The 15,618-nt window shown below is 40.0% G+C and overlaps 1 protein-coding gene across 3 annotated transcripts in view; it reads right to left on the bottom strand.

Moving 5' to 3' along the window:
• Positions 1 to 471: 471 nt before the first annotated feature.
• Positions 472 to 15,618, bottom strand: part of R3HDM1 (R3H domain containing 1) — a 58,057-nt gene continuing 42,910 nt past the window's right edge. For all 3 annotated transcript variants that reach the window (XM_086615486.1, XM_086615487.1, XM_086615488.1), the window contains 9 exons: positions 14,590 to 14,744; positions 13,873 to 14,021; positions 11,508 to 11,611; positions 10,733 to 10,900; positions 5,635 to 5,804; positions 5,266 to 5,416; positions 3,756 to 3,838; positions 2,838 to 2,922; positions 472 to 1,886 (listed from right to left, as the gene is read on the bottom strand). In XM_086615486.1, the coding sequence (XP_086471612.1) occupies positions 1,522 to 1,886; positions 2,838 to 2,922; positions 3,756 to 3,838; positions 5,266 to 5,416; positions 5,635 to 5,804; positions 10,733 to 10,900; positions 11,508 to 11,611; positions 13,873 to 14,021; positions 14,590 to 14,744 (1,430 nt within the window). In that variant the 3' untranslated portion in view covers positions 472 to 1,521. The remainder of the gene's footprint in view (positions 1,887 to 2,837; positions 2,923 to 3,755; positions 3,839 to 5,265; positions 5,417 to 5,634; positions 5,805 to 10,732; positions 10,901 to 11,507; positions 11,612 to 13,872; positions 14,022 to 14,589; positions 14,745 to 15,618) is intronic.

Raw genomic sequence — 15,618 nt, 5'->3', positions numbered from 1 at the left:
TGGGTTTTTTTGTATACAAGATGAATATAAATGCTGGTTTAGGTACCTAAATTCTTTACTTTTCCTCTATAAAATGTTTTTAAACATAATGTTTACCATGAGTTTCCACTTACAGAAGTTACAAACGCATCTTTTACAAAGCAATAGCCTTAAGAAGGGAAGGAGTAGTTGCCTGTTCTACACAGCAAATCAGTGCCTGTACTAAAAATAAAAAACAAAAGCAGACCCTTATGGCCTCTCATCAGCTTTCTCTCTTTTTACTTACATAGGGAAACATTTAAAAATGATGAAGGGCAGGATAACGTAAATAAATTCTTGAAGAAGAGGAACAGCGATAGTGGTTCTTTGATAAGGTCTAGTATTTTGTGTTATTTTTAAGTTCTCTCACATTTGAAGGGATTCAAACCATTCATATGTGTTCATCCAGGTTTCAGAAGACGACTAGAAGTTTAAACAAGTGCACTGGAAAAGTTTGTGTTTGTAAACATTTATTTTCTTGAACTGAAAAAGGCTTGCATCAGCACACATTGTACAGCCTTGCAAATTACACAAATTGAAAAAAGTTTGTTTCATTTATGTGCAATGAATCTTTAATGTCCAGTGAGCATCTGCAAATGATGAAAACTTAAACCATTAAAAAGGTTTCCAGCACTTATCAAACGTAATTATCTTAGCGTGGAAAAGGAAGATGAAGAGATCCATACTGGTGGGAACACAATTAAAGTGCAAACATTTTGTCACTTGTGAAGATACATTTTAGTTTCTTCACACTTCCGCTAAAAAGAAGAAATGCTAAAATGTGATTCAGTGAACATTCTTTGTAACCTATTCATATTCCCCTTTAAATAATTATTAAACTTGTTGGATCAGAAGCAAATCCTTCAAGGGTACAACCTACCTGTAATTCTTTTGACATTGCTTGCATGAATCTCAAAAGAAAGTGACCATCTAAAGGGTTAGTTAGTACAATTATATTTTTTTTCCCCTTAAAAAAAGAAAAGAAAAGAAAAACACAAGGGACAAAGAACAGGTTAATTTGGCATAGTTTGCTAGAAAATGAATGTAATTCCTTGAAAATGGTTCTCTTTTCCCCTCCACCAATCCTCAGGTTCCTGCCTTGGAATGGACAGCTGTGTGCTGGCTGTGAAAAGGGACTATAAAATACAAATCTGAATATGGATTTTTATGAACGTTTGCTGTACAATAGAACTTTGGATCTGATACAAGAATTCAAAAATATAAAACAAAACTACTATAAAAGTAGGGGGCATTTCCACAGCATTCCTTGTGGAAAGCTGCCTGTCTCAAAGATGATTCCTTGCTATTGTCTGGGATTAACTCTGTATTTTTTTTTTCTTCATCTTGGTGGGTCACTGGGTTATTTATTCTTCAATGGCTAATGTCATATGACAAAACATCCCAGGAGTCTCTATGAAAGGAACAGAAACCCCAAAACATCAAGCCAATCAAGGAAAGGAGGACGTGGAAGTAGTAAAGGCTGCGCGTCCGCTGATGTAACTGCTACTGAGAACTTGCCCTTTCCAGAACATGAAAGTCGTAGTGCTTCTTGCTTGTTCTCAGCCTGAACTTGTTCACTGAGGTACTGCTTTGCTTCTTCAACGCGTTCTGAGCAGCTGACATGGTCGGGAACGTGGCTAGAACCGTGTAAGTGGAGGCCAAGTCACTAGGTTTGGGTGGCTCAGTGTTCACACTATCTCCGCTGCCACAGTAACGACGGTGGTGCTGCTGCTGTGTTGGTAGACACTGCGAATCCCTTAGCCACCGAATCTTGGCACCAACTTTTAAAAGTTCTCCAAATAGTTTTTCTGCTTCCATACGAGTTATGCCTTCTGGCAGTTCAGTAATTTCTAGAACTTTTCCCACAACTGGAACAAGAAAAACATTGAATCAAAATTGGTATTGTATGTAATGCTACAACAAACACAATGGAAAATTAGTTATTTCATGCTCCTGTCTGCAGTTGGCTGATACCAAATACACAGGCATTGCATTTCTGGTTTTCTAGAGAGCCTTTTGCTTTCCTATTTAGCGCTGCTTACAGCTAACGAGCGTGCAAATAGAAGCTGAGAATACAAAAAGGGCCCTACAATCAACACCTAATTTTGCTGAGTCTGAGAACTCGCTCTTGCATCTCACTGGCTTTGCCTGTTAGCTCCTCACACACCACGTCTTCTCTCAAAAAATCCTATCCAATAAATTGTCAGAAAAGCTGATTAATCTGTAGCTTTCTGCAAATAGCTGATAGTAGGTAACACTTGCAACAAAAATTATTTCCAGTAAAGATAGGAAGGATGGATGATGTCACAATTCATTTGGATGACATCTTTAGCAACTCCACAGGGGCTAATCTGTAGATCTCTCCTATATGTCACACAAATCCATGTACTTATTTAATTGGAAGAGAAAAAAACCCAAGCAACTAGTTTGTGGTTTATGTTTGATTTGACATTTCATGCAAGTAAAAACAAGCAGGGGGTATATATGTAATATAACAATATTTAGCGTAACAATATAATAGAACTTACACCCAGTAAACTGACGAACTTACTTTTCCTTTCAATGCTGTCCAATCTTGATCTTCTCTGGCCTTTTCTCTAGCCTTCAAAACTGCACCTTTCCCCTTTAACCTTCCCCTTCCCCACTCTCCAAGTCAAGCCTTCCTCGCCATCCTTACGTTTCCAGTGTTTGCCATGTCCATTTCTGTCCAATGACTCTTCGCTCTGGCCCTTTTCTCACCTGCGCTTTTCTTGTCCCATCCCCAGCCCATCCCCATAGCTCATTTTGCTGGAGGACTGTGCCAATCAGCAATTCGATACCTGGTTCTCCTGCACCGAGATCAGCTGAAGCAGCCTTCTTTGCTGGTTTCTTTCCCCTGTTTCCATGTCTGTTTCCAGGCTGACACTGGAAAGATTGACATAAGTGATATACTTTAATGACAAGGCACCAGTATCTTAACATTTCTAGGTTAGCTCAGTGAAAAACGGTGCAGAGGAATGTCTGGAAAATAACCCACACTACTACGGTACGGAAAACATTTTCATGTCTGATTTTAATTTCGGAGTTTAGCAATCCTGCAGTCAGGCACATTCAATCCTTGGCTTCAGAGGAGAGAGAGGAAATGATGGAAAAAAATCACCTTAAATCTTCTTGGAAGAACACCCTGTGCCCCAACCCCTCCCAGTACATCACGTCTTCTGGCTGATCTCGGGTAAAACTGAACAAGTTTGAGGTAGGGGGTCTGTGTGTCCGTCCCCAAAATTAAATAGATGGCAAAACTTTTTAGCTTTGCTACCACTAATATTTTGGTTTTGTCTTTCTTATAAGAAATAAACCCACTCTTGGTTTAGAAATACTCATATGTATTTTCTATTTTGTTTTAAATTGTTATTCAAATAAAAGAAAATCCTTTTAGCAAGCGTTCTCTGTGATTTGTGGAACTGCTGGCAAATTGCTTAAAAAAAGATAATTAGAAATCCATGATCTATACTGTGCCTAAGCTGTATTTCAGGAAAATGTTTCTCACTTTTTTTTTCTTTAATACAAACAAGAATAATGGGAAGTATCAACACAGAATAAAACGGTTATTGGAAAGCAAGCACCTTCCAACTCAATTACTTTTCTAATGCAATTACGTGTTCGTCATGGATATAATGATAGCCTTGAATTGTTTTTTTTTTTTTTGTGTGGTTTGTTTGTTTGTTTTAGTGTTCCCAGGAGATTGTTGTCTTTAATACCTGTTGGCTTGTTACTTGTCCACGTAATAAAGTTGGTGGATTGTATTGCAGGGGTTGGCCAAGCAATGGGTATCTGGCATCTCCTTAAAGAGAAAGGCAATTAGAAGGGTTTTTCTGTTATATGAAATCTTCCTCCCAGTTCCTCTTATGATGTATATCTTATACAAGAGAAGGCAGAATAACTGCACAAAGCAGCCGTGTATTTGGCTAGGCTAAGAAAATGAAATTTGGCATGATTAAATAAATGTCAGTCAGTCACGTACTGATCACAGGTGAAATGGTACAAGCTTTTGTGCAGTTAAGGATTACACTGAAAACACACTAGAAGTTTTTCTTCGTTGCAGTCTGATCTAAATCCTTTCATTTCAAAGTGAGCTTACTAAGGCCAAAGCTCCTCTCAGTGTGCTAATTTCATCATTTTCATGGGTATAACCCTGATTAGTGCCAGGTACGTCTTCACGTTCCTATTGGCTCCAAGGATCCAGAAGGACAGTAAAACAGAAGTTTTTAGTAATCACAGAAGATTAGGAAAGTTGAGAGGTATACTTTTTCAAGAGGCAACCTGGAATTTTTACAACATCAGAATACAAAGCAATGACAAAGATTATGCAGAAAATAAGACAAACAAGAAAATAAGGTTTTCTTTATCAATAAGGAAGACATACATAATTTTATTTAAGTTTTGCTTTAAAGGAAATCTTTCTGTAAAATAGACCCATTAATTCTGAGTTTGGGAACTATACCAGGACGTCTTCGCTCACTGAAAAAGGGGTTTTTATCATTTGTTTTTTAAACATTATCAGTTGTCACATATCAGTGAAAACTCCTTATATTCTGTTAACATGGCAGCATTCTTCTAGAAGGAACTTTGTCTTTGGGTGGTACTATCTGAAACACTAACTGAAGCAGCAACAGCATGAGCTAGGGGCTCTAGTCCCATCACGCTAATTTTTCTACAAAGGATGAGGAATTCTCGCTTAGGCAGTGTTTGGTTCAGTGCATCATCAACTCTAAGTGAGTTCGGCAGAACATTCATCTCAACATCGCACTTCCCTGTGATTTCCCCCAAAAGACAATATGCCTACCTAATGTATTACAATCAGCTAGGCCCACATTATTTATTTTATCTTTGTAGCTCTAAAGTTACATCCTTTGTGACAGTGTGTGTCAAGTTCTTGATTTATAGCTAAAACTGGAAGGTAAAGTATATCAAACATTTTATTAACATTTCCAATGCTGAAATGGGGAATTTCGCATGTGAGAAAGCTCGGGTGTTACAGAAGCTCTCACAATAACACGATCGAAAGCGTTTGAGAATACAAGGGCTGGTATCAGTGCCGAGAGACAAGGTGAAATTTTCCATGGTGCTTGAGTGGATAGTTTTGATGATCCTGCTCCAACAGTATTACTACTGAAGTGAGCCACAGCTCATCAGAAAATCCTCATGTAACTTGTGTTTTTAAACATTAAAATAAAAACATACACACATTTTAGTTAACTAAAATTATACCTTGTCCGGGGACAAAAGGTCTAGAAAACTGGGACACAACAGAAAGAGGTGTTAACGTGGGACGGATGTTCTTCATGTTTGATAGCTGAGCTGGTGCTGGTGACTGGGCCGGCGAGGTGACAGGACTACCTAGTTGAGGACTATGCTGCAACTGGAACAACCAACAAGTTAGTGTTTTAATAAAGCACCTAGTTGAACAAGCTGAACACCTCCTACAGCATTCAGAGACTGAAGGAAAGTTAAAATAGCTATATGAAGTATTGCCAGAGCAGATTTTTATTCCGCTAAAAGAACTTTTGAAAAACCAAGCAAAGATGCATTTTATGTAAATTAGCAGTCATCCTGGAAGACAAAACAATAAACTCATACCTGCGCAGCACCGTCTAAAGTGCTAAGTTCTATGGACTTCTGCCCCCTTTGATGATCACAGTAATATTTATTCTGTTTCCATTGTGGAGGGGAATGGTTCCGAGGCTGAGGATTGTTGGGTATGTTTAGCTGCATCATTACTACTCCTCCACCTGGTGGTGGTGCTACCGCTACAAGACAAGAAACCAGCAGGATGCAGTTAGCTCATCCTAAGTTTCAATTTTCATTTTAGTAGAACAGACATGAATTAAAAAAAACCCAACACACGACAAAACAGGGAAATAACATAATGAATCATATGAATCTATGAATGTTTTGCTAAATAAGCTGCTGAATTCTGAAAAATTGTGTACAATTATATTCCCACTATCGAATAAATCTGTAATAGTTTACTTTGAGAGGGCTTCCCAGAACTAGAAAAGTTAAGTGGAACCACTGAAACTCATTATTGAGAATACTTTTGAAAGAAATACTTTATTTAATAGCAGTTGAAAGTATTCAACATTCACTGTAGTTACTGTCAGAGCAATGTGCTGAAAACCATGCAATATTAAGCAAAACCATGCTTTCTTCAAAAACAGAGGTTACCTAACCAGTTCTACATGGTATGCAGCGACACAGACTCAAAGCGTTTTTCAGATACGATGCCATACATCAGAAAGACAATCTTTAGTCTGAGGCACAATTATCCTCATTCCCAAGTTTTATGTATGAACATTTTCCTAGACAGATGGCAAATGGATGCCCACATCCTGCACCACCCAGCTGCTGTAGCAGCTCCAGAAATGCCAACGTCGGGGGAGAACAGCTGAACAGCCAATGCTGTGTGCTGCATGGGGGGCGGTGAGGAGAGGCTGCCCGAGAGAGAAGCTGTCTGCCCGCTCTGCCCCAGGTCTTTCATATCACGTCCTGTTTACTCTTAAAGAGTTGTTTGCGACTTCCTTCTCTGCTCTACCCGCTGTTCGCAGTGTTTCTCAGAAACCACAATTAAAACACGCGGTTTAAACATCATTTAATCATCCACCTTTAAAGGAGGAGTCTGCAATCTTCTCAGTTTACTGCCTACGTCATAGCATCAGCTAGGAACAGTCAGATACGGATCAAAAAATGCATTCATCTGGGAGTTTTTAAAAGGGGCTATTGCTTTCACTGCCCCTGGGCTCCACAAAGAGAAAGTCTCCTTCAAAAAGCAAATCAAACGATGGAGAGTAATGAACTCATAGTATTAAAACACTATTAGCTTTTGTAAACTGTATTCTGAAATATTTCCTATATCGATATTTATAAAAATACATGAAGAAATACTAGTAATGTTTTCACATCTAAAAAGTTCTACCCACATGTTACAGACTGAAATGGAAGCATCAGATATCTGGCTCACTCCAGCAGAGGATATAAATTTTAAGAGTCCCTACTCTGTCCCTGTAAGAGCCACATTGTGAATATTGCTGGTCTGTTGCACAGCAAAATAAAATGTACCTGTTTATGTATATCTGCTACACAATCAGGATAATGTATAACAACAGTTTCAAAGTGGTAAGGCCATAAGCTTATGTAATTCCTATATGTAAACCCAAGATGTACCAGACAAACATAGAATCATAGAATGGTTTGGGCTGGAAGGGACCTCAAAGATCATCTAGTTCCAACTCCCCTGCCATGGGCAGGGAAACCCTCCACTACACCAGGTTGCCCAAAGCCTCATCCAACCTGGCCTTGAACGCTTCCAGGGATGGGGCATCTACAACTTCTCTGGGCAACCTGTTCCAGTGCCTCACCACCCTCTGAGTGAAAAATTTCTTCCTTAGATCTAATCTAAATCTCCCCTCTTTCAGTTTAAAGCCATTTCCCCTTGTCCTATCACTACATGCCCTTGTAAAAAGTCCCTCTCCAGCTTTCCTCTAGGCCCCCTTTAAGTACTGGAAGGCTGCTATAAGATCACCCTGGAGCCTTCTCTTCTCCAGGCTGAACAGCCCCAACTCTCTCAGCCTGTCTTCATAGGAGAGGTGCTCCAGCCCTCGGATCATCTTCATGGCCCTCCTCTGGACCCGTTCCAGCAGCTCCATGTCCGTGTTGTGTTGGGGACTCCAGAGCTGAACACAGTATTCCAGGTGGGGTCTCACAAGAGCAGAGTAGAGGGGCAAAATCACCTCCCTCGACCTGCTGGCCACGCTCCTTTTGATGCAGCCCAGGATACGGCTGGCCTTCTGGGCTGCCAGCACACGTTGCCGGCTCATGGTGAGCTTCTCACCCACCAGCACTCCCAAGTCCTTTTCCTCAGGGCTGCTCTCAATCCATTCTCCACCCAGCCTGTACTTGTGCTTGGGGTTGCCCCGACCCACGTGCAGGACCTTGCACTTGTCCTTGTTGAACTTCATGAGGTTCTCACAGGCCCACCTCTCCAGCCTGTCAAGATGCCTCTGGACAGCATCCCTTCCCTCCAGCGTGTCCACAACACCACACAGCTTGGTGTCATCTGCAAACTTGCTGAGGGTGCACTCGATCCCACTGTCCATGTCACCAACAAAGATGTTAAATAGCACTGGTCCCAGTACTGACCCCTGAGGAACACCACTCGTCACAGGCCTCCACTTGGACAACTTGAGGCTATGCTTCCCCTTTTCCAGTCAGTGGGAACTTCAGCAGATTGCCACGACTTCTGAAATATGATGGATAGTGGCTTAGCAACCTCATCTGCCAGTTCTCTCAGGACCCACGGATGCACCTCTTCAGGTCCCATGGACTTGTCCACCTTCAGGTTCTTTAGATGGTCTCGAACCTGATCTCCTACAGTGGGCATTTCTTCATTCTCCCAGTCTCTGCCTTTGCCTTCTGTGACTTGGGCTGTGCAGCTGGAGCTCTTTCCAGTGAAGACTGAGGCAAAAATTCATTCAGAACCTCAGCTTTCTCCATATCCTGGGTAGCCAGGTCCCCCGTTTCCTTCCAGAGAGGGCCCACATTTTCCTAGTTCTCCTGTTATCACTGACATGCCTATAGAGGCTTTTCTTGTCACCCTTCATGTCCTTGGCCAGATTTAACTCTATCAGGGCTTTAGCTTTCCTAACCTGATCTCTGGTTGCTCAGAGAATTGCTCTGTATTCTTCCTAGGCTACCTGTCCTTGCTTCTGCCCTCTGTAGGCCTCTTTTGTGTCCGAGTTGGTCCAGGAGCTCCTTGTTCATCCATGCAGGCCGGCCTCCTGGCAGTTTTGCCCAGCTTCTTCTTTGTTGGGATGCACAGTTCCTGAGCTTGGAGGAGGTGGTCCTTGAATATTAACCAGCTTTCTTGGGGTTCTCTTCCCTCCGGGGCTTTATCCCATGGTACTCTACCAAGCAGATCCCTGAGGAGACTGAGGTCTGCTCTCCTGAAGTCCAGGCTAGTGAGCTTGCTGAGCACCCTCCTCACCGCCCTAAGGATCTTGAACTCCACTGTTTCATGGTCACTGCAGCCAGGGCTGCCCTTGAGCTTCACATTCCTCACCAGCCCCTCCTTATTGGTGAGAACAAAATTGGTTTCATTTTAGTATTTTACGCACACACTATACATACTATAAATTACACTTATCTACATCTTACTGTGTTATAATACTATAGCGTTTTCTTCCGCGGCACTCAGCATACGCCTCTTCACTCATGTCTGTTCTGTGAGAACTGAACACTCCAAAAAACCATACTTGTCTTTCAAAACCATCTATAGCACCATTTCTAAATAAACAGCATCACAATCTGAAGATGGTATTTAAACTGCAAAAGAAAACTCTGTACATCCAGAAAGACTTCCAGTTCCACAGCATTTCTCTTAATGAAAATAAATGGAATTCTTTTCCTAAACAAGCATGCTGGCGAAATGAAGGGTCATAGAATGTGTACGTCTGTTTGCAGACGCTTTATCACCTGTCAAAACCCATGAGAAGGGAAACTCATAAGAAATCCTTGAAAGGCTCCCAGATTTGCAGTCTGGTCCTCTAACTTTTTCGAATGAAAAGAAACTCAGACTTGCAGCTTGTCTGCATATGTCCTCATTGCGCTTACCTCAGTCGCCTTGATTCATCATCCCAGTATCACTTACTGAAAAGCATGCTTTTCTTTATTCTCTCAAAATTTGTTCTGCCTACGTCATAGAGGGCTTCCCCCTTCTCCAAACTTGTTTAAATCAATCAGGCCTTCAGAACTGCATAAAACCAGCACTACCAGGATAGATTAGGAGAGTGGAAGAACAAACCAGTGCAAGATCGATTTTAGACATCCTGAAATGACAGTCTTCCAGAACTAAAGCCAAACAAACTAGAAGCAAAACGGAAACAAAACCAAACCTGCACACGGACTGAAATCCACTACTAATTCAGCTATCCTGCCACATAACTGCATGTTATCTATTTACTAATAAACTGGCTCTAAAATGATCTTAACAGATAAATGTTTGGGAAAAACTCCACATCTACAGTGGAATCTAGGTCATTGACCTAGGGTTGTTTAATCTATTGCTTGCTTACAAAATAGTGAAATATCAATATTTGAGATTACCCCTTTTTGGCCAGCTAAACCTCTAATGTATCAAATTCCCTACTGGTAAAATAAGGGCAGTACTGCTGCGATCAGAGGACTGTTCTAAAACCTCTTGTTCAGAGGCTAACCCCGGTGCTCTGATCTTCCTGACCAGTCCATCAATTTTACGGTTCAAAATTCAGAGTTTTGAAGTGTTTGAATATTAAAATTTATAAACATTTCATGGATATGACAAGCTTTATGTCACTTCTGTTTTCACACGCCATTAAGGCTGCTACTTATATACCTTTTAAAAATTACCTAAATATTTTGTAGCTCAAAACATCCTGAACCTGACTGAAGTGCTTCTGCTGGCACTCTTATCTGCTGCCTCCAAGCTGCCCCCAAGAAGTTGGCTATTGTTTCACTTCAGTTCAAAGTTGTCATTGTAAAAGTTACAATAATAGCAATTCAGATGAAAAATTACAAAAAAAAGTATTTGCAGAGGTTGAACTCAAGTTGCAGTTGTTCTAGCAGTTAGCCATGAAATCAATCCGATAATTTACAACAGATTTCTAGACAGAATGGCTTAGATGAAAATCCCAATAAAATATACCTTTTATTGGCTGCATGATGGAAAGACCAGTGGGCGAGCTTTTACATGATGAGGGTGGAGACACTATGCTGTAGTGCACAATGGAAGGAGCCTGTTGTGGCTTTGACTTTGATGAAGGTGGCAATAATGTAGGAGGTGAGAGCTTCTGACTTGAATGGTTGCTATAAACTATGAAAGTAAAAGCAGTAAATAAGGCTACCATAAAACCAAAACACCACACACAGCTTCAGAGTATTTAATTTAGCTTTTCAGCAGGTCAAAAAGCTGCTACTTCTCTCTATTCAAACCCAGAATGCCTCACAGTTTTCTCCCTCTTCTCAGGAACTTAAGGAAATCACTACTCCATTCAGTGAAACCTGGAATGCTTTTTGATTAGAAGAGCCAAGTATACTGCTTCCAAAATGTACCTTACTCGTGTTCTGTCCAATGTAAACCCAATTCTCAAATTTTTCAGATCCATGTAGCTATTCAGGAAAGGACAAAAGTAATTCTGCTGAGAACATACAGTTCCCATGTCTGTCTCAACTCACAAGCAGATGTGATGGCATTATGATGTTTGTCACTGAATTCTAAGACAGTAACTTGAGAGCTTTCAATGATAAACAAATTCAGAGATCAAGTTAATCAGCCTCCAATGTAACTTCAAAATGGAATACAGAAGAAAATGCAATACAGTAGTTAATTCTAAATCCAACCCTTAATAGCAAATATCCAATCAGCATAATAATAGCCAGACATTTTTGAAGTCTTTCAGTAAAAACTTTATTCCCCCAACCTGCACACTGCTGTCCTTGAAGCTGCTGAGAGTTGCATGGTGATGATGTTCTAGGAAACTGTAGCTGCTCTGATCCAGGAGGCGGCAAATATCCTACAGATGAACTGCAACAGGAATAATAATAAAAAACATGACTAACAGGCATTCATGCTACACTCATTTATTTAATCATGGCTGCTGCATTTGCTGCCTATGCATACTGCAAATCACTGAGATTTTGTTAATTTTAAAATCAATAATATTCCCACCTACCCTGGAATCTACTCATTCTTCAGAATGACTGAAGTTTCGCATCTCTTCCTTGGCAAAAATTTATGCCCTGCACACCTTAAGAAGCTGCCCAGCATACATTAAGAAGCTGTACTAACTCACCTATTTTGATACGCTTTTTTGTGTCAATAGTGCTAAATAAAGACACGTGGAATAATAATAAAGAGACAATTTGTTGTCTTGCTCAGTTACCCAGAATTAGGTTTCAGTTAAACGATCACCACAGAACCCGTGATGAGGATCTCAGATCCGGTCCCTCAGCTGGAAGGGTGAGGGACACCTCACAGCACACCAACCGAGCACACATCTGCTGCAGCGTAAAGCAACAGAGCTTAGAGAGATGATGGCCTCTCCATGGCTTTACCAAACGGTGTGGGGAAAAGGAAAAATAGCTAGTCATGGAAGATGACTCAAGGAGATAAACAACCTTTCATTAGTTTGTAAAACGTAGGAAAAGGATAACTTTAAAAGTTGATTTACGCCAGGAATTTTTCAGAGCATTCAGGAGAAAAACAGACATCGGCAAATTCTGTCACACCACTGACTGATCATGCCGGCAGCGCCAGAATATCAGGTCTGTGGGCCGTAGTCAGAACGGTGCCTATAGAATCTTGTACTTCATTTCTGTACTGATAAAGTAAGTGTTCTGAGGGAATGCCAAAAAAAAAAAATTACTTCAAATTGTGGAAAAAGTAGGTGTAATCCTGTCGGATTTACCGTTTTTACCTATGTTGTCACAAGAAGTTTGTTCCATCCTTTGTCCCACAGTTCAAATACATAATTTTTAATTAAAAGATTTCCTTCTTTTAAAGCAGACAAAACTCAGCGAAAACAGGGTTTTATATCTGCATGGGATGTGTGCTCTCACACAGCTTCTCATCTGTCCACCAATTATAGCTTTCAGTAGTGACCTGCAGGCTTCGGACTGTCCAGTTCCTGCAGAACAGTATTCTGCTTTCTTTGTCAAAGTGCTGCAACATAACTATTTTGATAAAAGCAAGATGCTATCATTAGTTGCTAGTCTGCTCTGAATTCCTAACAAATGTTCCCTGTTCAAAAGGGAGGGGCATTCTAAATGATGCAAAAGATCAAACAACAAAGCTTACTTCAAAAAAAGTCTGGGATTATGTCTATCTATGACTTCACTGAACCTCAAATACAGCTACAGAAGAAAGGGATAAAATGAACCTTCAGACACAAAGAACAAGAATTCAGATTTAAGTAGATGAAGCCATGCAATGATGACACAGATACTATTTAAGTCTCTGCAGTCACAAAAGGATGAAGCAAGCTTCACACTGTTGCTGCTTCTTTAAAAGCTGCAAGCAAGGTATTTTTAAATGAGGCATGTTTGTAAGCTCAAAAAAAAACAGGGAAAGAAAAATTTGTTACAAGCATTAATCCTAATGAATTCTTTTAGGTGTCTGCTTACCTGTTCGCTCACAAACACTCAAACAGTGTTGGGAACACAGATGTTTTCACAGGGAGGTCTGTACAGGACAGACCAATTTGCTGTTACCAAGGCAGGTTAAAAAAAAGTCATTCATCGAAAGCCAAGCATAGGAAAAAGTTCCTATACTCGATTTCATAGCCAGTTTTGTGCAAGCAGGCCTCGTTAGCAACACAAAAGTAAGCTAAGTTCCTTCCAGACAGAGCTCCGAAAAACAAAGTCAGTCTTTTTCTGGGATTCAAATCTCTTTTCTCTAACCTTATTAAAGTAATACCTTTGACAAAACCAGTGAATATGGATAGTAATCCTAAATATTACTGCGGGAAGGCATTGCTACTGAACACACTGGTGTTTCATGTATAGGAAAAGGAATACAGAAAACCTAAGAGGTGGAACTGTGGTAAAGTATTGCTGAAAGTGATACGGAAACAATGTTTTCCAGTCTAACAAGCATGTCACGATTAAAGCAGTACTTGTCGTTATCGTTACTTGCATAAGAGCAAAAATAACGTAAGATAATAACGCATCTGTAAGTCTGCCTTTAAAATACATCTTAATATGTGCAGTACTACAGCAGATCCTGTCAGTTACTACAAGGCCATTAAGCCTAGCTGCTGAGAAATCAAATAACTGAGTTAAACTCACCTTAAATTATTCTGTTGACCTGATGGAATGACACTGTAGTAAACGGGCATTCCTGTTGCAGGCAATCCTTGATTTGACTGACTGGGAATTATAACAGGCTGCTGATATGTCTGCTGGGGCACTGCTTGGGAACCTTGAGGCACCGAAACCTAAAATTGAGACACAGTAAGACTTTCTCCTGCAGACAATGTTTCTTTCTGCCTCTTGACCATCACCTAGTTTATATAAGAATTTTTTTAATAAACAGAAACTGAAAGATCTGCTGAAGTTGTCTAAATCCAGAAAACTAGTGATAACAGTAGTTGAAATAATAGAGCTTTATTAAAAACCCTTTTTATCTTGTTTCCCCAAAACAGAAATGTTGGTTCCAAGGGACTCCATAAATTACAAAAGGCGATTTTCCCTACAGCAGAAAGCTGGGCAGTGAGGAGGGAAATCTTACGAGCTCCTTCTTCCCCACTCTCTGAGTTGTAATTAACACAGTACTTGGCATTCCACAGGACTAGGACTTGTGCACTTGTGACAGATTTTCTTCTCACTTCAATTGCAGGGTTTTTTTTGTTCGTTTGTTTTTAAACTTCTGTCCCAAAAGTCACCTTTGACACCTGCTTGCAGCTTTCTACCATTTACGAAGCAATGCACTTTATTATTAACAATAATAATCATCATCCTCCTCCACACACAGAATTATTGGCAAGTTATGAACAAATTACTCACCTGATAAGATGGCACTGAAGGATATGGAACAATCACACCTTGAATTTGATTCCCAACGTTGTTGTGTTGGCCACTGACTAGATTTTGATTCTGAGACTGCTGAACTCCAACTAAACCCTGGTAGTTTTGCTGCTGGTTAGGCAAAACCTGGTAACCTGAAATTATACATTTAAATCTGATTTTAAAATAATGAACACATTTTATACACAGTTGCCTATGTTAAAAATCTATGTGTAGCATTTTCCAATGGCTTTTTAAATCTGGCAACTTCATAAAAGAGTTAACTTATCATGCGTATAAAAAGAAGCCACAATTAAAATTAACAGATTTATTCACTTGGATCTAGCATGAAATACCATACATACTGTTTGCAATGCTGTTCTCGCATGCTTGCAATATTTATTCACACTCTAGTGAGTTACATGCATGAACACCTTGACCTGACAGGTGAAAGCTGAAAGCATTTGAACAAAGCATGCTAGATAATACCAAAACCAATTAATTGCCTATTATTATGAACAAGGCCATTCTAGGTACTTTACTTTTGAAATTCTAGCTATGCTAAATTCTACTAGCACCTCAGGTGCCCTACGGATGAGAGTGTCTTGATTATGATTCAAAACTGAACCATACTTCAAGAAAAATCTGTCTAAGGCATGTGTGCAAAGCTTTTTAAAAATGGCAATTTCTACTGAAATCTATAATGGTAAAACCAACTGGAAATGGAGAAAAATCTTCCAAGTAAAAGTCATGTTCATACACAGTGGAAGACATTTTATATTCAAAGTTATCTTGGGGGGAAAAAAAAGAAAGATGTTCATATTCACCCCTCTACAGTGCCTCTACAACTCTTGCTGCTTAAACTGGTATCCTCTGCTATCTTTCAAAAATGGCCTAAACACCTCCTAAATGCTAAAAACCCAAAACCCCAAAAGAACCAAGCATGAGTGCCAAACAGGAAGTCTGTGCATTTATTAGGTCCAACCTTAACTCCTGAGGTTTTTTTTCCTTTTTAGAAGCATATAATAG

The sequence above is a fragment of the Tauraco erythrolophus genome, chromosome 8, assembly GCF_009769465.1.
Source record: "Tauraco erythrolophus isolate bTauEry1 chromosome 8, bTauEry1.pri, whole genome shotgun sequence".
NCBI lineage: Eukaryota > Metazoa > Chordata > Aves > Musophagiformes > Musophagidae > Tauraco > Tauraco erythrolophus.
This window is presented reverse-complemented; position numbering and strand designations above follow the sequence as displayed.